The 21,589-nt window shown below is 34.8% G+C and overlaps 1 protein-coding gene across 1 annotated transcript in view; it reads right to left on the bottom strand.

Annotated features, from left to right (window-relative positions):
• The window catches only part of ADAM23 (ADAM metallopeptidase domain 23), a 159,531-nt gene that overhangs the window by 46,503 nt on the left and 91,439 nt on the right, over window positions 1–21,589 (bottom strand). The window contains exons 5-10 of the mRNA XM_061204199.1: window positions 16,224–16,306; window positions 15,121–15,184; window positions 11,149–11,221; window positions 10,263–10,339; window positions 8,498–8,563; window positions 1,445–1,516 (exon numbers count right to left, since the gene is read on the bottom strand). Coding sequence (XP_061060182.1) covers window positions 1,445–1,516; window positions 8,498–8,563; window positions 10,263–10,339; window positions 11,149–11,221; window positions 15,121–15,184; window positions 16,224–16,306 — 435 coding nt within the window. The remainder of the gene's footprint in view (window positions 1–1,444; window positions 1,517–8,497; window positions 8,564–10,262; window positions 10,340–11,148; window positions 11,222–15,120; window positions 15,185–16,223; window positions 16,307–21,589) is intronic.

Genomic DNA, 21,589 nt, shown 5'->3' with positions numbered 1-21,589 from the left:
ATTTTGATGAATGTTGTCATTTTGTCCTATTTTCAAGTTAATTAAGAAAATAATGGATGATCTTAGAACACACTGAGGAAAGGAAATATTATCATGCCTAAATCAACGTGAAGCTATAATGATTTTACAACAGGGAGTGAGTTAAGTGTAATGTCTTTAAAAAAAAATTAGTTGGTCAGCTTCAGAACCTTGTATGGTAAATCAAAATAAAAATGACACTTTGCAAGATGTGATTCTGTTCAATCATGGTGAAATGACAAACACAGAGATTCTACCAAGTAAACAGCTGGGGCAGAGAGAAAGGTGTGTTAAATATTCTCTTTTTCATATCCACTTATAGTTTTCCTCTGAGAAGACTGACAAGGGCTGAAATTAAAGAAAATTAATAAAGCAGGTGATAACTGGCTTTCAGAATTTCAATCCTAACGCTACATGCTACTCTATTACCCTGCACCCATTTTATACTGCTCAGCTGTGCCTACCAGGTATTATATGTTATGAGTGTTTACATGATTGGAGACTTTTGGACTGTTTAAAAGGCAGAAAAGAAGGCAGTTCTTTAGAGAAAATAAGTATCATTTAGATATTAAGCAATTTATAAAGGTTTTTTTCCCAGTTAAGAGGGAACATACAATAAATATCAGATAAACATACATTTAGCTGAGAAAAACACTTTACATTAGAATACACAAAATACTATGCTATATTTATGACTAGTCAAATTGAATTATTTATTGGAACATAATAATATTCACATTTACGGATTTCCTATCTAAAGGGAAAAGGAAGAAAGTCTTAACCATCGTTCTCTGTAACTGGCAGAATGAGAGAAGGAAAAAAACTCAATAAGAAAGATTTATAGAAGTCTTTTTAAGAAGATATACATTTTACTGTTTTAAATTAGCTTTATTTTGGGACTGCACTTAATTCTGTCATCTAAAAATAAAGTCTGAAGCATTCTTATGGAGACATGAAGAAAATAAATTTGGGTTCTTTTAAAAAAATTTTTTTTGTATTGCCTGTATCCTCCAAACATAATCCACCTCAATCTAGTAGTTCTTCTGCCTTATATTTAATACGATAAGCTCAACTGATTATTATTAATGAAGTCTCATTTGCCAAGTTTAATTTACACTCTTTTCGGTAGCTAATTTTCTCCAGTATTTTTGTCCTATCTAGACTCTTGTGACAATAATATCTAGACATCACTTAGAAGCAACATCAATGCCTCTTTGGGATCCCAAGAATAACTCAACAGTCCCCTGAAACTCGGATAACACTGCCCTTTGTGAAGCAGACCACTCTATAATTTCTTATTAGCCAGATGAGATAAGGATAGCACTTTTACTTTTGTCTCAGAAAGAACTAAAGCAGCAAGTAAGCAAACAGAGATATAAACCATTCCATCTTGGAAAAAGAGGTTCAAGAAAACCAAGATACTTACAGAATCCACAAGGTTGACCACAGACTTTGCAAAGTTGTTTGTATGCGCATGAGAAGAGCGACACTTCTTATACTGGGAGGGGGAAAGATATACCAGTCACTGTCAAACCATAATTTAATGATAAATTTCAAAATTCTGTAAAAACAGAAATCTGACAGCAATAGTAGAAATGGGGATTAAAAATACAGAATTTAGTTTGTGCCGTGTTTGGATACAGTGGTGTTCTTATTTTATTTCTCTGTTAGGCAGGAAAACTATAACTGTCTAAAATACCCATGATGTTCCAGGTAATGGAGACGGCCTAGTGATTCTGAGTGAGAAACTTTACACTTGAGAAGTAAGCTGTTAATTCAGTCTCAATGTCTAACAAATGCAATCCTTTTTATTTTTAATTTGTTTGTTTCACGGAAATGAACTTTACCAGTTTATAAATAGCTTAGATCAAGAAATTTAATCCCAACTGGACACCCTCCTCACTTGAATTCAAGCGCATACAAAGATCAAGAAAATTTCTTAGGCGACACTTCAAATTCAGTCCATGATATGGAATGCGTCTGTCGTACATTTTAGTATATTCTTTCAGAAGAATGCCTTCTCCAAACGAAGCCTTTTGCTTTTGACGGCTCAGAAGTCAAAACAAAGAAGAGACAAAAAGTAAAACTGAAGTGTGCCGATAGTGTATAGTTGCTTATGGTTATTTATGATCACTTAAGAAAATAAAGTAAATTAATAGAATAATTACGTAACATCTGAAGGGCTACAGTTTTAGCAAGGAGTACTGCAATTAATATGGCTTTGAGAGGACATTTAAAAACTAAAGTTTACCACAGGGGGATCATGCCCTCTGCTGAGGAAAAAGAAAAACATCCTCAAAACTACTGAATCAGGTTTGCACCATGTCTTTAAAATTTGGCTTCATTTATAATTATAAAAATAATGCATCTTCGTAAAGATTAAAAATACTTCCACGTTGGAATATCATGATATTCTTTTCTTCTCCTTTGCCCATTTTCACATTATAAATTTGTCAGACCCCCTTCATTTCATTCTCTCTTTAACCCTGTTACAATGTTTTTTAAATGAAGAATATGTCTAAATGCTTATAGATCTGATATATATATTTTTAATAATACTGAGAATACTGACAACCTATGATAAATGTGCAATAACTTAGTATTGTGTTATTAGTAGCATTCATTAATTTATGACTATTTATAATATTTGCAATGCTGTGAATGTTGTGTGCCCCCAAAATTCATGCTGAAATCCCAACCCTCAAAATGATGGTATTAGGACGTGGGACCTTTGAGCAGTACTTAGGTTATGAGGGTGGAGCCATCATGAATGGGATTAGTGCCTTATAAAAGAGGCTCCAGAGAGATCCCTAGTCCCTTCCACCGTGTGAGGACACAGTGAGACATGTTAACAGTTTTTTTTAAACTTAGCATAAAGAAGTTGTTGTAAAGAGCTCAGCATTTTAAGTTGCCTAGCAAATTCCACAAGCTGAAAAACTGCAAAGATATCTTTTAAAATATTGGGTTGGCCAAAAAGTTCGTTCGGGTCTTTCCGTAACATCTTACTTTTTGGCCAACACAGTAAAAGCAAAAGTCTCAACATTAAGTCTCTTTGGGGTGATGAAATGTTTTGAAACTAGACAGAGGTAATGATTGCACCACATAATGAAGGTACTAAATGTCACTGAATTGTACACTTTAAAAAAAAAAAAAGTCCTGACATGAAGAAGCACTTATCACAAAAAGAAAGGGAAAATATTAGCTGACACCTATTCTAATGCAGTGGTGTTACATATCTATTCAAATGAATTTTACTTTGCTTCTGAACATTTATTTGTCCTTTTGGGATATGTCTTTTTGTAGTATAATGGTCATGGAAAACGTGACATGTAAGGTAAAAACAATGAGGACTTTAAAAGTCTATTAAAATGTGATGTTTTCCATTTATTTCATATTTATAACTTCCAATTCTCTGATTTTCTTTATTTTTGGCCACATGGCTTGCAGGATTTTTTAGTTCCCTGACCAAGGATCGAACCCGTGCCCACTGCAGTGGAAGCACAGAGTCTTAACCACTGGACCGCCAGAGAATTCCCTCTGGTTTTCTTTTTAGAAAGATCACTCTGCCTGCTGAGGTGAGTGAATTAGAAAGGGTCAAGAATGCATGCAGAGAGACCTGTTGGGAAACTGCTGCAATAGTCCAGGTTAAAAAATAATGAAGGCTGGACATCATTATAGGATGTTGGAAGGTAAGGAAAGAGAAGAAAAAAAGATGACTCCTAGGTTTTGAACTTGAATAGCTGGGGGTGGGGGAGGTGCCATTTAAAATAATGAGAAAGACTGGGGGAGGGCAGGTGAGAACTAGGGAACCAAGAGTTCTGATTTAGAAATGTTAAATGTGAGATGCTTATTCAATACTGAAGTAAAGATGTCAAGTAGGCAGTTGAATATAGAACTATGGAACACAGAAGGCTAGAGTATAAAGTTGAGAGTGATGAATTTAAGTCATGATATATTTTAAAGACTTAAGACTGGAAGTGATCACTTGAGGAAGAGTCATAGAAAGAAAAGAGAGCCCCAAATCAAGCTATGGGGCACTCCCATAACTCTAGAGGCCAGACATAAAAGACTAAGAAGAAATGGCCAGTGAGGTGAGAAAGCTATTGTGTCACAGAAGCTGAAAGATTAAGAAAATGTTTCAAACAGGAAAGAGTAATCAACTGTGTCCCATGCTACTGAGAAGGCAAGTACGATAAGGACAAAGAATAACCACTAGCTTTATTCACTTGAAATTCCATATAATTGAGTACCTAGGATTTACTAGGGTCTATCATTAGTGTTTCTCCTACAACAAATATTTGCTCCTCACAACTCAGTGAGGTAGGTTTTATTATCCCCATTTTTATAAATGTGGAAAGTGAGGCTCAGAGAGGACAAATAACTTATCCAAGATCACAGAGCTGAAATTCAATGCTTACCCTGGGTTGACATAGGAGATAAACTTGTTCAGTTAACAAGTCATATAAAATAGTTTATGTATGCTCCTAGTAAATCATGATTATTGATGAGAAATCATAGTATGTTGGGTTCCTATAAAATATACTGGCTTTCAAATAAGGAAAACCAAATGAGGTTTAAATTAAAAATATATGAGCTATCCTTTCATATTTGCACCTATATACATAAGGATATAGCAACAATGTAAGAAAAACATTTGTTTTTCATGCACTTTAAAATATTTCAACTAATTTTCTAATAGAATAAGGTTTTTGATATTTATATTGAGCTGAAGTGGCTCAAAGAAATGTTTGGCAGACCACTATAAGGCTTTAATTGGCTCACAAATTGGACTCTGCCAGTCTGCTACTAAAATGCTTTATACAAAATTGAGGGATTTTTCTTTTCTAATTGAAAGCTACTGATAATATATGATGCTTGTTCAAAATAAGATATCTGCATTTTTTCAGAAAGGTTACTCTGAATAAAAGCAGTATGAATGTAAACGTAGGCAAATGTTTCTACTTTCTTCATGAATGAGAATTAATTTTACAAAGAAAAATGTGAAATCTCCATTTATGATAGAATTTATTTCCACATTTTCCGATCACTGAAAATAATTTACATTTAAAGTGCCAAATTTGCTTTTCCTGTCTGAATAAACACAATCCTTAAGGTATTTGCTTTTTGAAAAAAATTAAAACTAGAGCTTGACTTTCAACCTGAGGTTGATAGTTATCAAAATAAGTGTGCTGTCTCATCTAGCACAAAGATTATAAAATGAGTACTGTCAGTGGGATGACATTTTAAAATCCAATAGCAAATCTCCAGTTATTAAAGAATAGATGTCAATTATTCTAGTTTAGTTTTACTTTCAACACATGAATTTAAGTACTCTGATCCATCCCTTCTTTGAAGCATTCAAATTCAAAAACAATCTTCATCTCATATAAAGCACACCTTTAAAAAAGAACTTTTCTCAACTCTCAAAAGAAAAAAAATTCTTATAAAACGACACACTTATTTGGGACTATTATGGACTAGAGTATAACCTGGTCTTAAAGGAAAAGGAATCTATTTAGTTCTATTGCATCGATGCAATATTTATTTAAATAGTAGAAATCTAACAAGGACTTACTGTATAGCACAGGGAACTATATTTAATACCTTGTAATAACCTATAATGGAAAAGAATCTGTGTAACTGTATCACTTTGCTATACACCTGAAATACTGTAAATCAACTACACTTCAATTAAAAAAAAACAATAGAAGCCTTCTTAGGTAATTTCTTTCTACTTTAGGCATTATTATCACTCAATAATAAAGGCTTTCATTTTTTTTTCATTTCCTAACATGTATTCCCTCCAAACTTATCAGTACAAATTACAGGGTTTTTTTCTGGTTTCAAAGATAGATGTATACATTCCTAGTTCTCACTCATTTTAATAATAATAATAAGACAAATTACCAAAATTTACCATTAAAAGATCTGGTAGCCTAAATAACATAACTTTATCACAGACTATACAGTATATATTAGAAATTTTCTATTTACAAAACAATACTTTAAAGGAGGGCATTATTTTACTATTCATAAGATAAAGACAAGATTATTTAAATGCTTCCCATTTTAAAAGATTTACAAATAAATTCAAAATATATATAATGTTTAAAAAATTATCGTTTCCTATTTGCATAGTTACTGAAATCTGCTCTCTGATTAATGGCTTCATGTATTTTTCCTAACAGAGATTTGGTAGAACAAGAGATTTGGAATTACAAGTCATGGGTTGGAGAATTCTTCTATCAATTACCAGCTGTATGTGAATGCACTTTGTGAATTTAAAGGCACTGTATATATCTTAATTATTTTCACTACTTTAAAAGTATATATTGGATCTTGGAAAAAGTTTAACCTTCTAAAGCCATAATTTCACAACATGCCACAATGTTAAGGATTGAGAAGTAGCTGGACGAAATCTCAATGTCCCAATCAACAAAAATAATTCAGATGAAAAAATTATCTTGGGGTTTCAAGGAAATTAATGTCCATCAGAAACTCATATTTTAGCCTTCATTATCTAAAACGGCTACCCACCCATTTGGTTTTCCTTCCTATCAGGGAAGATCTGTCTTAAATTGTATATAATTCTTTTTTTTTAATTGTATGTAATTCCAATAATTCTGGTTCTTACTGACATATCTCAAGCAATGTACTTAAAAGCTACTGGTACAGAAAATAAATCTGCATGCCATACTAAGAGGTATGCTATTGCATAACTTCATGTTCAGCATAATTGAGCCAGTGCTTGGTAATTAATAGAAAACACCTGTTAAAGTAGAGACTTAAAAGTTTAAATATAAATTAAATCATCATTTAAAAAAATGTATGGTTTCAAGGTCTTTTCTACTGATTAGAATTTCACTTTTTCATTTTTGTATGAAACACAACCTTACTCTATAGTCTACTAATCTAATTTTGATTTCCTTAAAGAAAAACAAGGACTTCAAGATATTTGCAAAGCAATCAGAATATTTGCTGCAATCTTTCACAAGTTTTTCACCTATACCTGACTCTTAGGTATGTCTTAACAGTCTCACCTTTATAAAGTCTCTCCAGAAATATAACTTAGTTTTCATAAAGCAAACTACTCTTTGTCTTAGTTTATACAATTTAAAAAATTAAATTATGTAATTACAACAAAAATTACAAGTGGCCTAAACAGTTTGGAAAGTGGGGCAGTGGGTTGCTGGAGCCAGCTCCCACCAGTTCAGGATTCGACTGGATGCATCTTTTCCCAGGTCCTCATTTAATGACCTCACTTTGGTAGCTTGAAATCAGCCATGGTGGGAATATTTACACCATGGATATAAACAAACATTATAAATCAAGGCTTTTTTTCAGAGAGCCAGATATGAAACATTTACCAGCACAGCATAAGTACTGAGTATACAGCTGTCCCTCAGTATCCGAGGGGGATTGGTTTCAGGAGTCCCAAAGATGCCAAAATCCACTGATGCTCAAGAGCCTTATATAATCTGGTGCAGTACATTACAATGGATTCAGTCGGCCATCTGCCTCTGTGGATACAACTATACTAGCAAATAGCGTACTGACCAAGACCCTTCAGAATGCTCTAGGCTTCAACCAAGATATTTTTTTTAACTCTAATATTTTTTAAATTAATTTTTATTGGAGTATGGTTGCTTTAGAATGTTGTGTTAGCCTCCACTGCACAACAAAATGTATCAGCCATACACATACAGATATCCCCTCCCTTTTGGACTTCCCTCCGATTTAGGTTACCACAGTGCACTAGGTGAGTTCCCTGTGCTATACAGCATGTTCCCATCAGTTGTCCATTTTATACATAGTATCAACAATGTATATGTGTCAATCCCAGTCTCCCAATTCCTCCCACCCCACCCCTTTCCCCCTTGGTATCCATACATTTGTTCTCTAAGTCTGTGTCTCTATTTCTGCTTTGCAACTAAGATCATCTATACCATTTTTCTAGATTCCACATACATGCGTTATTATACGATATTTGCTTTTCTCTTTCTGACTTCACTCTGTATGACACTCTCTAGGTCCATCCACATCTCTACAAATGACCCAATTTCATTCCTTTTTATGGCTGAGTAATATTCCATTGTATATATGTACCACATCTTCTTTATCCATTCCTCTGTCAATGGACATTTAGGTTGCTTCCATGTCCTGGCTACTGTAAATAATGCTGCTATGAACATTGGGGTGCATGTGTTTTTTTGAATTATGTTTTCTCTGGGTATATGCCCGGCAGTGGGATTGCTGGGTCATATGGTATCAACCAAGATATTTTATAAGGGAAATGGTTAGGCAGAGTATGGTTAAGAAAGTTCCTACTTTATCTTCAAGAGGGGCCAATGGAGGACAATAATTGTTTTCATATGTCTTTTAAGCACTGAATCACGTTTTTGACAGAAGTTAACAAAAGATTATTATTCTTTCTTAAGTAAGCTGTCGGATCTAAAATTCATTGATTCTATATTCTTACCGTTTTGTGATCATTAACAATCATAAGTTCCAAATATTTCATTTCTTCAAACACACCACGAGATGGCTGTGGAAAATAAAAAAATGTGGTCAGAATGGTGGTTGATAGAAAATATCTCTGATGCTGACTGTTAAGTGGTAGACTGACTTTGAATTTCAGAAGAACTCTTTGCTGCTCACTTTATGAACATCCTCAAAGAAACCTGGTCAGAGAAATGAAAAAAAAAGTGACTGTAAAGTGTGGGTAAACATACAAGTATTCGGAAAAGAACTGTACTTAATTATCATTAAAGTATTCATCCAGATAGAGAGAGCTCATGTTGTTTTTATTTGATTTTCATATGTAAAAATATTCTAGAGAAAAATGTTCAGTGTAATTCTGTTAAAATAAATAAATCTCAATTTCTTTGGCATTAAGATACGATAAAAATATTCACATCTACTCAAAACTTCAAAGAAAAACTGCACAAAACTTTAATAAGAATAGCACAGTACATCTGGAACAGGTACCAATGTAATCATATAGAAACCTTAATTCAGTGGAGTGAAATTCTCATAATAATGTACTAATTCTTAACCACACAACTTCTCAAAGGAACAAATGTTGACAGTTACAATATTCTGAAGTCTTCTAAATTTTGATTACTACTAGATAATCCTTTAAGAGCAAGGGCTAAGGATTTTAGCTGTCGTTTGGACTTTTATTTCTTTTTCGTAGTTGGAAGAGTACATGATCATTGATCAGTTGTATTTGATAGGGGCGGGCTGTAGTGAAACATCAATAGCCTATATAAAACTTATTACCAACTGCATCTTCAAGAGTAAGCAAAAAGAGATCTCTAAGTTAAAAAAAATTGTTTCCATAATCACCATAATACAAAGAACAGGCTCATAAAAGAGAGGATGATTTGACCTACAACCAAGTTTTTGATGGCTGGTGGTCTAATTTTTTCACAAAAGTACATTCAGCAAAACATTATCTAAAGTGTGCAATTTTCAGTATAATTACTCATTAAGTTATCTAGCAAATTACCATGTAATCTATACGCCATGGAATTAATTTTCGGTTACATAGCATTCACCATGTAATTACTAAACAGTCCCCATCATTACAGCTTTCTAATCTATTATGAAATAGACTAGGAAGATAATTTCAGTTACAAAGCCCCTATACATTTATCAATACATGGGAGCTCTATGACAGTTGCTGATTATATAATTACATGATTCTTATTTAGTAACTATCATGATACTAATGGTCAAAGAGATTTATTCTGTTCAGAAACACACATCCAGCTTCAAAGTGTGGTATAACTGTTTTTAATTTGAAAAGAAATACAAATAAGCATGATTAGTCAACATTTCAAAACCTAACTCTTCCCCTTTTTTGTTAGTAGATTATTTTATATGATAAGTCATACCAGAAAAAAATAAACAAACAGAAAGCCTGCTCTACTTTCAATAGAAAAAATGCACTGCAATTTTCATAAGAAAAATGCTTTGAAAACAGAGCTAAAACAATACATTCTTCAGATGCCTTCAGGGTTCATAGAACATCAAAATCAGTTTATATCACTTACAGGGAAAGCTGAATAAAAAGCACCATGCCCATAAGACTCAAATCATAGGGTATTTTGGTTTTGGGTTTTGTTTGTAAGAGGAAATTGCCCAAATCTAAACCGTTTTAGGTACACTTAGCCACAGTGTGATGACAGGCACACAATTTGAGTGAAAGAGCCCCGCCTACGACTCAACGCCACACTCACATTCACTGCTCTCTTCCTTCTCCTTTTCAACCACTGTAATTCAGATAGGAAGGGCCACTGGTCACTGCTTTCCATACCTGTGCAAAAGAAAAAGAATACCAAAATTTATGTTTGACTGCATTTCAGTGGGAGAATGTTTTTAAAATATTATATGAAGGAATAGTAGCACTGATAGCATTTGTCATCTCAAAATCAAAATAAACTAAGGTGAAAAAAGCACATCAATCATTAAATATTTCACATTTTCATAGTCACAAATATTAATATAATTCAAAGGTATAATTTTCTTCCAAACCTCATGAAAAACTTTACGAGCTATTCAAGACTCCTTGGATTATGTGTATTTCATCTACAACCACCTGACCCCGGATATCTGAAAATTTAGAAGAATTCTACTATGCTTAATTCATTTTAGAATTAAAAATAATGTCTGGCATAAGCTTTTGCATAAATTACTAAAGATTTTGGGTATTAATATACAGAAGTAACATCACATACTCCAATAATCCAAAAGAAGCTTTTGCCAAATCAGCATGCTTGAGATGCCGCAGGACGAGAGCATAAGACACTACAAGTTGGTTAAAGAGCAGCAAACTTCCAGGAAAATCTAAGGATGAATCTCCCTGTAAATCACTCTGTTAAATCTGGCCACACTCTCCAGTTCCTAACACAGCTTTACTTCTGGGCTTCATATTTCAGTCTTTCCATCAGAAATGACTCTCCATGCTTCATTACATGAAAGCCACAGTTCACTCCACTGCCCACCCACACTGCTCACGCCAGATCTCAAACCTACTCCATTTCCCAAGAAGCCTGCATGTCCACTGAGCTCCAAGTCAAGCCTCCTAGTACATAAAATAGAGTGGCTTCCTTAATTAAAACTTACTGAGATTCTTCATTTGCTTAGAATATTGTCCTGCCAAGGTTTTCTCGATTACGTGTGGTCGACCTGTGCTTTTCTGAAAACAAAAACAATTGTAGTCAATTAAAAAGCAAGATGTGATCACACCTCTACGGAACAGTGTTAGCACTTTCTCTAATATCTTTCCTAAAATGGAAACATTTATATGCTGATGTGTTAGTTATCAAAAATGAAAAGTAGATGGTTTTTGAAACTTGAATTTTAAATAAAATAGAGCATCATCCAATTGCCCCAGTTTAGATAAAAGCATAGTTTCATTAGCTACTCTTAAACCTTGGCTTTCTTCAAAGCCATGAATAGGAAATTCACAAGAAAAAAACACAAATGGGCAATGAATATATTTTTTAAAAGGTGAATACTACTTGAACACTCCTTCAAAATGCAAATAAAAAGATATACCAATTACTGACATCAAGTTGGCAAAGGTTTAAAAATTATGATAACTCTAGTCAATTATAGTTGCAAGGCAAAACACTTTCACACTGCTGGTAGGAGTAAATTGGTAGCATAGTTCAGAGAGAAATTTAGCAATTCTATCAACAATCTTGAAAATATTCATATCCTTTGCCCTAGATACTACACTTTTAGAAAAGTCTTATTTCCATCACTACTATTAGCTTCCATTACTGAGTGCATAGTATGTGTCAGCCAATTTAATCCTCACAAGAACTCCATACATGCATATTTTATCCCCATTTTACAAATTAAAATATTGAGGCTCAGAGAGATACATTGTTGAGTTAAAATTATATTACAAAATAATGATCCAATTTATTTTTGAAAATATGGGCACATATCATTGAAAAACTGGAAGAATGTACACTGAAAGGTGAGGAGAAGTTATCTCTGGGGGATGGGATGATGGATAATTACTATTTGGTTAAGTATTTGCTTAATTTGCTTTTCCAAATTCCTTACAGTGTTTTATAATCAGAAAAGTTATTTTAAAAAGTGTTCTTAATAGATTACATAAAAGACTTACAATAATGAAAAGTTTTGCTCTTTATTTATTACTTGAGAAATAACATGAATTCTTACTATAAATACTAGATCCATATTACTGGACTTATTATAAAGCATACTAAAATTAATAATAATAAACTAAACATCAAAAATCTAAATTTAGACTTCCCTGGTGGCGCAGTGGTTAAGAATCCGCCTGCCAATGCAGGAGACACAGGTTCGAGCCCTGGACCGGGAAGATTCCACATGCCGCGGAGCAACTAAGCCCATGCGCCACAACTACTGAAGCCCGTGCACCTGGAGCCCGTGCTCCGCAACAAAAGAAGCCACCGCAATGAGAAGCCCGCGCACCACAACGAAGGGTAGCCCCCGCTCGCCACAACTAGAGAAAACCCGCGTACAGCAACGAAGACCCAACACAGCCTAAATAAATAAATAATAATTTTTTTTTTAATGGACTGTATGTTTTTTAAAAATCTAAATTCAAGTAGACTAAACTCTTAATTCTGTTATCAGGTGAAAAGAAAGATACATAGAGTGATGAAACTCACAACTAGCAACATAATTTTAAAAACTAATTTAAAGTTTCAAGCACTGTTCCTTTCCCTCTACCCATGATGAAAATGAGGATAAATCATTACATGATTATGTACTCATTACATCATGAATGAAAGTCAGGCAGTAAAAATGGAAGGCAAAAAAGAAAAGGCATGAAGTATATAACAATCAGCTCCTAAAGAATATGATTATGGGTTTAACAATGCAAAACCAATGCTTTAAACATTATGATAATAACAGTTTATAAATCTCTTCAAGAGTTTAATAGACAGAGTCACATATATTTATTAATTCATCAAATGTGTAAAATTGTCCTACTAGGGATGTAATGAAAAATTATCTCATTTTACCAATCTAAAAACTCAAGGCTTAGGGAGTTGTTATTTTGGGTTTTTTGTTTTGTTCTTTGTTTTTGTTTTGTTTTGTTTTGTTTTAGATTCACAGGGCCATTAATCAATGCCAGAAATCAAAGTCAATTTTTTGCTGTATGAGTCAAATAATTTTGCTGTGTACAGGTTATCTACCTACGATTGGAGTAGGGGAAAAATATTTTACTTAATCAAAATGTCTTTATCTAGGTGGGATGGTCTTCATTATCTGGTAATTTTTATAATTACTAGTTGAAAAATAATACTGGTTTATTCAAACATAAAACATTTAAAACTTAATGACTTTTCTGCCTCAAATTTGAAATTACCCCATATTCATACATACACAGCAACATAAAGAAAATAAACGTTTGTCAACTGTTCTTGTCAATAGCCTGAATGACTGTTTCCTGTCTCAAAATTATTTTGTCTACATTTGAAATCTCTAAAGATTAAAAAAAAAACATTTTCTGCTCCCCATCAATGATTGCAATATCCTGACTCTATCACTTTCAAAATATTCTTTTCCCATTAGCAGTTCTTTTCACTGATATGACTCCCCTACTGTTACCTCTTAGTGCCTTCACCTCCTACCATTCTCCCCTGTCTGCTCCTCTCCAACCTAGTTGGGTTCCTCACAGTTCCTAGAACACACTGGGAATACTCCTGCCTCAGGGCCTTTGCATTTGCTCTTCTCCTGCAATGCTTTTCCAGCCCCCTAATTTCCTGAGGGTCTTCATTCAAAACTCACCACCTCATTGTGTGTTAAAATATAAATTTTAACTCTCCTCTCCACTTTCCTGGCTTCATTTTTTCTCCTTAGCATGCACTATCTAACATACCATATGCAATTACTTTTTCACCTATTTATTCCTGTCTCTGCCCCTGTAGATTACAAGCCCTACTAGGCTCAGGCTCTGTGTCTATTTTGTTCACCACTGTATCCCCAGCACCTAAAATACTACCCAGTATGTAGAAAGCCTTCATTACAATATTTTTTAATATATATATATTAAATATTAAATTTGGTTGCCTTCTATTAGTGAGCAATATGATTAGAGTACATGATTTACTTTTTTTCCAGTTTTATTGAGATCTTATTGAAATATAGTATTGGATAAGTTTAAAGTGTACAACATAATGATTTGATATATGTATATATTACACAATGATCACCACAGTTAGTTTAGCTAACATCCATCACCTCACATAGTTACACATTTTTTTCTTGTGATGAGAACTTTTAAAATCTATTCTCTTAGCAGCTTTCAAATATACAATACTGTATTGTTAGCGATAGTTACATGTTGTACATTACATCCCCAGAATTTATCTTATAACTGGAAGTTTGACCTTTTCACCACCTTCACTCATTTCCCCCACTGGCCTCTGGTAACCACTAATCTATTCTCTGTTTACATGAGTTCAGTTTTTTTAGATTCCACATGTAAGTGAAATTATACAGTATTTGTTTTTCCCTGGCTGATTTATTTCACTCAGCATAATGCCTTCTTGATTTCTTATCTAGGTTGCTGGCCTATACATGACTCCTAACATTATTTTCTCCCCTATCTCAAAAGAAAACTAATATTGTATAATGTAATCATAGTTCAACCCACAGATTTCCCCACTGAAGATTCTTAGACTCACAAAAGTTTTGTACTTGCTTGCAGTCGTACAATTATCTAAAGACCGTGAGAATAAAAGCTAGCTTAAAGGAAAACAAGGTGGTCAGTACAAAATAAAGCATCCTCTCTGCTCTTTCAGTAGACCAGAAAGAACTGGTCTTAGCTTCAGAAAACCTAGGTTTGATACCTCTTACCATGCCTTACTGGCATGTGGCCTGGGATGTGTAACTTAAGCTTCAAAACTCATGGTATCAGTCCAAGTGTGAAATAAGGTGCTATAGATAAATGTACTTTGAAATCTACCAGACTGTCTCTTTACTGCTCAAAAACAAAGATGCTGGAAAAGTAAGGAAAAGGAAACCATAAGGAAACTGATGTCACAGTCAGACTCAGCTCATCATGAACGAGCTCAGACTCACCTCATCATGAACCAGCTCCAGTGGTTCTATCATATACACAGAGGTGTTATCTTCAAACATACCACTATGAAAAGAAACCACAGGAGGAGACAGTTAACAAATATAGCACACATAGTATGTCTTTAAAAATAAAGAGTGTATCTGAATAAATACCTTTATACTGTCCCAAATCAAATTCACATACCTGCATGGAATCACACTGTGGTCCCAGCACTGCACTAGACAGCGTATAGGCTACAGAGTGTAAAAAGTGTACACCAAGAGCATACACATTATACCTGGCATAATTAGTTTTTGAAATTAAATGGACAGATAAGAAGATTAAACTGGGATAGGACTATTCATGCTGTTCCAGTATCTCAAGTTATTATTACAGAACCATGTACAACTAGCACAAATTTGTTATGCAAATCCAATATCATCTGTGAGAAAATAGGTTCTTCATGTATAAGAAAAAGCTAAAACCATCTGATTCTGAAGAGGCAAACAGAAGTATCTTTATGCTTGCAAATTGCGAATTTCCATTAAGACTCTGTGTTGAAAATCACATTTAATTTTGAGAGACACAGGATTTTTTATAAAGTGTGGAGACAGGATTTTCAAGATCCCTTTCATCACATGGCCACAACAGACCTTTACATGAAGTGTTACTGTGTTCGAGTCTAAAAGGCACCTACAGATGTTTTTGAAGAGCCTGCCTGAAAGCCGAAGCACGGGCTCCTCTCTTTCGAACCCCACCCTTGCCTGGCCACCTCCTGCTTATCCTTAGGTTACGTTGAGTGATAGTTCCTCTGGGGGATACCTCTGGGAAACCTTTCTGGACTAGGGTCGGTCATCCCAAAAGTCCCTGTCCTTCCCCTTCACAGTACCCACCAAAATGGCAATTAAATAATAATCTGTATAATCATTTGTTTAATCTCTAAATCACCGGCAAACTCTATATGTTAAGAGAGCAGGGACTTTGCCCTCCTTGTTCATGACTCCACATCCACTCTCTAACCCAGGACTGGTACAGAAGAGTCACTAAAATAACTATGAAAGACAAGATGCAAAGGGTGAACGGATGAAACCAAGTTCATTCTCCCAATGACAGTCCCACATACTGAAGTCCATTGCAGGTCGACAGAGCCACCCTGGAGTCCTTGATACCTCTGATGTTTCCATGGTAATAACAGTGCTCTCCACCCTGCAATGCAGAAGAAGATTTCATTGATAAATTATGCTTTCTCCATCACGATTCACTCTTTGGGATGATTCTGTAAAGCAAAAAAGAAAGGCAAGGATGATCCTAGAAACTCCTCCTGTTTGATAGGAAATCTCAAAGAGCACTAGGCAATTTTTCAACTTTTCTATAAGAAGCAGGTGTATATTCAATGTAACGAAGGAGAAAAGCCTTTAACAGAGGAATAAGACACCAATGCAACTGGAACAACTTATATACCTTTCCTAAGCATGTGAGGGAGTAGACACTTACCAGACATTGTTAGGGAATAAAGTCTTCTACATCACTGAGGAGAGGCCCCCAAAGGTGCTGTTTAGAATCATTTTTTATGGAAAACTACACAAAGCTTGGGGATTTGCTTTCTTACCTTTTAAAATCAGTTTTTTATTTTCTTAGAAATAATATATGAACTTAGTTTTCAAAGGCAAATAGTAACTACGAGGACTGTTTTAAAAAACACAGCAATTTCCTGTCGCTTTCTCTCACCACCGACACATTTTTAACACTTTTAGCTGTTTCTTCTGTTGTTTACCAATGTATTTCTGAATGGAATATTTATACTGTTATGTCCTGATTTATCTCACTTTAGAAATTACCTTCCTAATATAGAATCTTGAAATCCCCTCTCGCCCCCCATATATTCCAACACACATCACAGGCTTTTGGTTAAATTGATATTTAGTGTTTGTATTATGACTATGCACATATTGTTCATAGCTGTGCCACTCTGATTACATTGTCTTTTTTGCTCCATTTTAAATTTTTTCGAGAACTTTTATTTTCTTCTTTGCTTTTTCATGTATTTAGCACGTACATAGGCCCTATTATCTAAAACATTATCTACAACTCTTCTAGTATGGTCAAGCACATCAGGTAATTTATCACATCCATTTTGTTCCTGGAGACACCCCTCTTGCTTCACCCTCCTGCTGGGCCTGATGCACAGCTGCTTTACAGGACTTGTCTGTAGCATCATCCTGGGAACTCCTTTGTCCCCTTTCTGTATTGAATCCTAGATCCCATGTCTTCTCCATTCATGGTCCCCTTTCCTGGAGGTATATATCCCCTGGTAATTTGTTGAAAAAGTGTTTGTAGAAGATAAATTTGATGAGAACTTGCATGTTTGAAAACCCCTTTTTCTATCTTCACACTGGATTGATCTTGTGGGTGGGTAGAGAATTCTAGATTGGAAATTATTTTCTCTCAGCATTTCAAAGGCATTGTGCACAGTCTTAAAGCTTCTAATGTTGCTGTTGAGAACTGGAAATTATTCTAATTGTTGACATTGTCTATACAATCTATTTTCCCCCTTTCAAGAAGACTGTAGGAAATTCTATTCACACCCATTTTCACGAAATCTCAGGATGTGCCTCAGTGGGGACTTTGCTTACTGATTGCACTGGGCACTCTGTGGCACCTTTGAATCAAGAAAATGCACTCTACCCAATATTCTGTAATAATCTATATGGGAAAAGAATCTGAAAAAGAATGGATATATGTATAATATACATAACTGAATCACTTTGCTGTACACCGGAAAGTAACACAACATTGTAAATCAACTATAGTCCAATATAAAATAAAAATTAAAAAAAAAAACCTCAGACTCCTCATGAAACATATTTGAGCCTGTGGCAGTGCAGGTAATAAATAATATATCCATTAAAATATTTTAAAAAAGAAAATGCATGCACTTCAGTTCTGGGAAACTTCTATTATTTCTCTGATAACCCCCCTCGTTTCCATTTTTCTCTACAAGCTGAGCTCTTCTACCAGAGTAGAGAAGGAATGGCTGCCTATCTATCTGGGGTACGGAGTAGATCAGGAATTTAGTACCTTCTCCATGTAGACTTTCAACCAATCCTTCTGTTTTCTGGCACCTTCAATTCCTGGGGCTTTCTGGGTGCAGGGACACAAGTTGGCTTTGTTCTGCTTGGTTTTGTCCCAGTGGAACTTAGCAAAGCAAGAAAAAACTCAAACCTAAGACAATTACTCCTCATCCGTCTGCTTTCTATCACCTACAATTTTATGGACACCTCTGATCAGCTGTCTTCTCTTCTCTTGTCTTTATCTTTGTGAGTTTATACCCTTTTTAAAATTCCTTAACTGTTATTTGAGTGGGTTATTACCAGGAAATTGAGATAAATATAAGTACTGAATCCACATTGCCTAATCAGAAGCTTACTATTTGTTTTCTTTTATTTATTTATTTATTTTATATTGAAGTATAGTTGATTTACAATGTTGTGTTAGTTTCAGGTGTATTGCAAAGGGATTCAGTTATACATATATATATATCTCATTTTTTTCAGATTCTTTTCCCATAAAGGTAATTACAAAATATTGAATATAGTTCCCTGTGCTATACAGCAGGTCCTTGTTGGTTACCTATTTTATATATAGTAGTGTGTATATGTTAATCACAAATTCCTTAAAGAGAATACTGACTTTGACTTTTTATTAATGATTTACATTCATCCTGATCACTGCTTATTAAACTGTATTACAATAGCCTCAGAGGCTATTTAAGTGCCTAAAGGGGTTCACCCACACATCAAATGACCACTCCCCAACCAACTCAGTTTGTTTCCTTTTAGTAACTATAATACACAGTTTCAATGTTGGTTTCTAAAATTGGTATTATAATATTTTTACTATTTTGTAAAGGATTGCTTTTCCATTCTCAAAGAGCAACTCTGTATATAAATATTCACTTCTATATAATATGTCAAGTTCTATTTGCATTTTCAACTCTGGAACTTATAAGCACAAATGGTATCACACATTTCAGTAATTTGAGAATCCAGGTCAATACTCGGCAATTAAATTTCAGACTCTTCCCATGGTTCTAAAAACAACCATAGGTAACTGTAAATTCCATGAAACCAGTTATTTAGCACTTTGTGTCACACCAAAAGGCTATCTTAAGTCAGGTGATTGTTAGAAGTACACAGCAAACACTGTCATATTTACTTGACCTTTCTAAGAAAAGCTTTGTTTTTTAGATTTTCCTACAAACAATCTTTTTCCCCCCAGAAAATATTTCCAAGTCCTTTCTTAGATTTCAGTTTCATTCACTTGCTGAAGGTTGATGCTCTCTCAGTATAAAGGTCATTGGTACCTGTTTTAACTAAGGCAGAATATTATCTGAAGGGAACTGTTTGGTTCACTGTATATCTGGATGTGGATCACCATATTTTCTGGACTTTAAATGATATTTGTGGTAACATCTAATCCCTGATGTTTGTCATCATAAGAAAGCTTTAATATCTAAATTGTGGGATTATATTAAGCACTCTAAGCAATTTGGCAGGTTCTAATTTAGTGTTAGTATTAGTAGCATTAGAGGATTTTCTGAGTTTCTTATTGCTAAATTTATACCAAGTTTTTGAGAAAGCATTACCAGAAAAATACTGTTTGGCAACTCTCCAGATTATGCAGCATTTTGTTAACACCACTACAAAGTAACACCTTCGGGTATTTCATATTAAATAAATCCCCGTTAAGAAGACGTATTCCCTCTTGGATATCAGGATGACAGGAGCGGGTCACTGCAGAGGGGCCCCTTGCAGAGGGCCTCGTTAACGAAGACACTGAGTAGTCAGCTCTGGGGGTGCCTCCACCCAAGGAGCTAGCCATCTGGAACCCTCACTGTCTCACTGTAACTGCTATCTCTATGCACAAATAGGAAGACACTCACAATGTGCTAAAAGGCTCTGCCAAAGACAGCAAAAAGCCAAACTAAATCCCACAACTTCAGGCTCCAGTGTTTCTTTCTCCAATCAGGAAGGCCTCAGATAGTTCAAGAGTGCTGGCCAGACTCTTCGAGATCACCACTTATGAGTGGATCACAGATCTGTGACTAGGCAAACAGCAGGCAGGAGAACCAAAAAGGGCTCATTCAGCACATGACACAAGTCTATGTGTGCCTCCATGGGCATCAGCATTTTCAGATTAAAAACTGTCAGTCAGTTACTTATATTCAACAAAAATGGAACATCTAATAAATGAAGATTACTGGGTAGTCAAAGGAACTTAAAAATCCTAGTAAGCGTGCTCCCCAACTTTCTCAGCCCACCACTTCCACATAAAATCCCACAAGCCAGATAATGCTCGAACAACCCCATTGGAAACCATCAGGCAACTCCCGCAAATAATGAAACACCGAAGTCATGTGCATCCTTTAACACATTTCCTAATCAGATGTGTAACAGCTCTGTGAGTCTAGTGATAACTTGGCGAGGGAAAAAAAAGATGTGGCTCCCTGGTATTATTGACTGAATGACAGGAATGATTTGATTCTACTCACTTTATTTTTTTCACTTTTTTTTGTTCTTTTTTTAAAATTGGAATATAGTTGACTTACAATGTTGTGTTAGTTTCAGGTGTACAGCAAAGTGATTCAGTTTATCTATCTATCTATCTATATTCTTTTTTAGATTCTTTTACATTATAGGTTATTACAAGATATTGAGTATAGTTCCTTGTGCTACAATACAGTAGGTCCTTGTTGGTTATCTATTTTATATATAGTACTGTGTATATTTTAACCCCATACTCCTAATTAATCCCCCCCCCCACCTTCCCCTTTGATTTTACTCATTTTAAATAGAACCTATTAGAATCAGAATCTATCATTTCAATATAATTTATTTTCAAATTGCCCCACCTTTGTGTCTGTTTAATTATCTCATCTGCTTCAGTAAAGTTCAATCAGCCAATTCTTATTATCTTCATTGCTTAAGAAACCCTCATAAACCTGGGCATTCATGGTGACCAGGCACTGATGTTTTCAATCAACTCCTGTACATCTGGATAAACATTTGAAAAGAGACTCCACAGGCCACATCTCACAAATGTGTATATTATGATATTCCAGGTTCTGAATATGGTAATTAAAAACTCTGACACTACACTCAAGTGATTATTCTATATGCATATCTTTAAATACGTCAAACTTGTCAACCAGCATGATATATCAATCTATTTAATAAATCATTGGGCTGGTTGCAAAAAAAGAAATAAGTTTTTAATAATCTATGGGCTTCCTTGGTAGCACAGTGGTTAAGAATCCACCTGCCAATGCAGGGGACACGGATTCGAGCCCTGGTCCAGGAAGAGCCCACATGCCGTGGAGCAACTAAGCCCATGCACCACAACTACTAAACCTGCGTGCCACAACTACTGAAGCCTGCGCGCCTAGACCCCGCGCTCCACAACAACAGAAGCCACCGTAATGAGAAGTCT

The sequence above is a fragment of the Eubalaena glacialis genome, chromosome 1 (assembly GCF_028564815.1).
Source record: "Eubalaena glacialis isolate mEubGla1 chromosome 1, mEubGla1.1.hap2.+ XY, whole genome shotgun sequence".
Lineage (NCBI taxonomy): Eukaryota > Metazoa > Chordata > Mammalia > Artiodactyla > Balaenidae > Eubalaena > Eubalaena glacialis.
The sequence above is the reverse complement of the archived record's forward strand: the minus strand, read 5'-3'. Positions and strand labels throughout refer to the sequence as shown.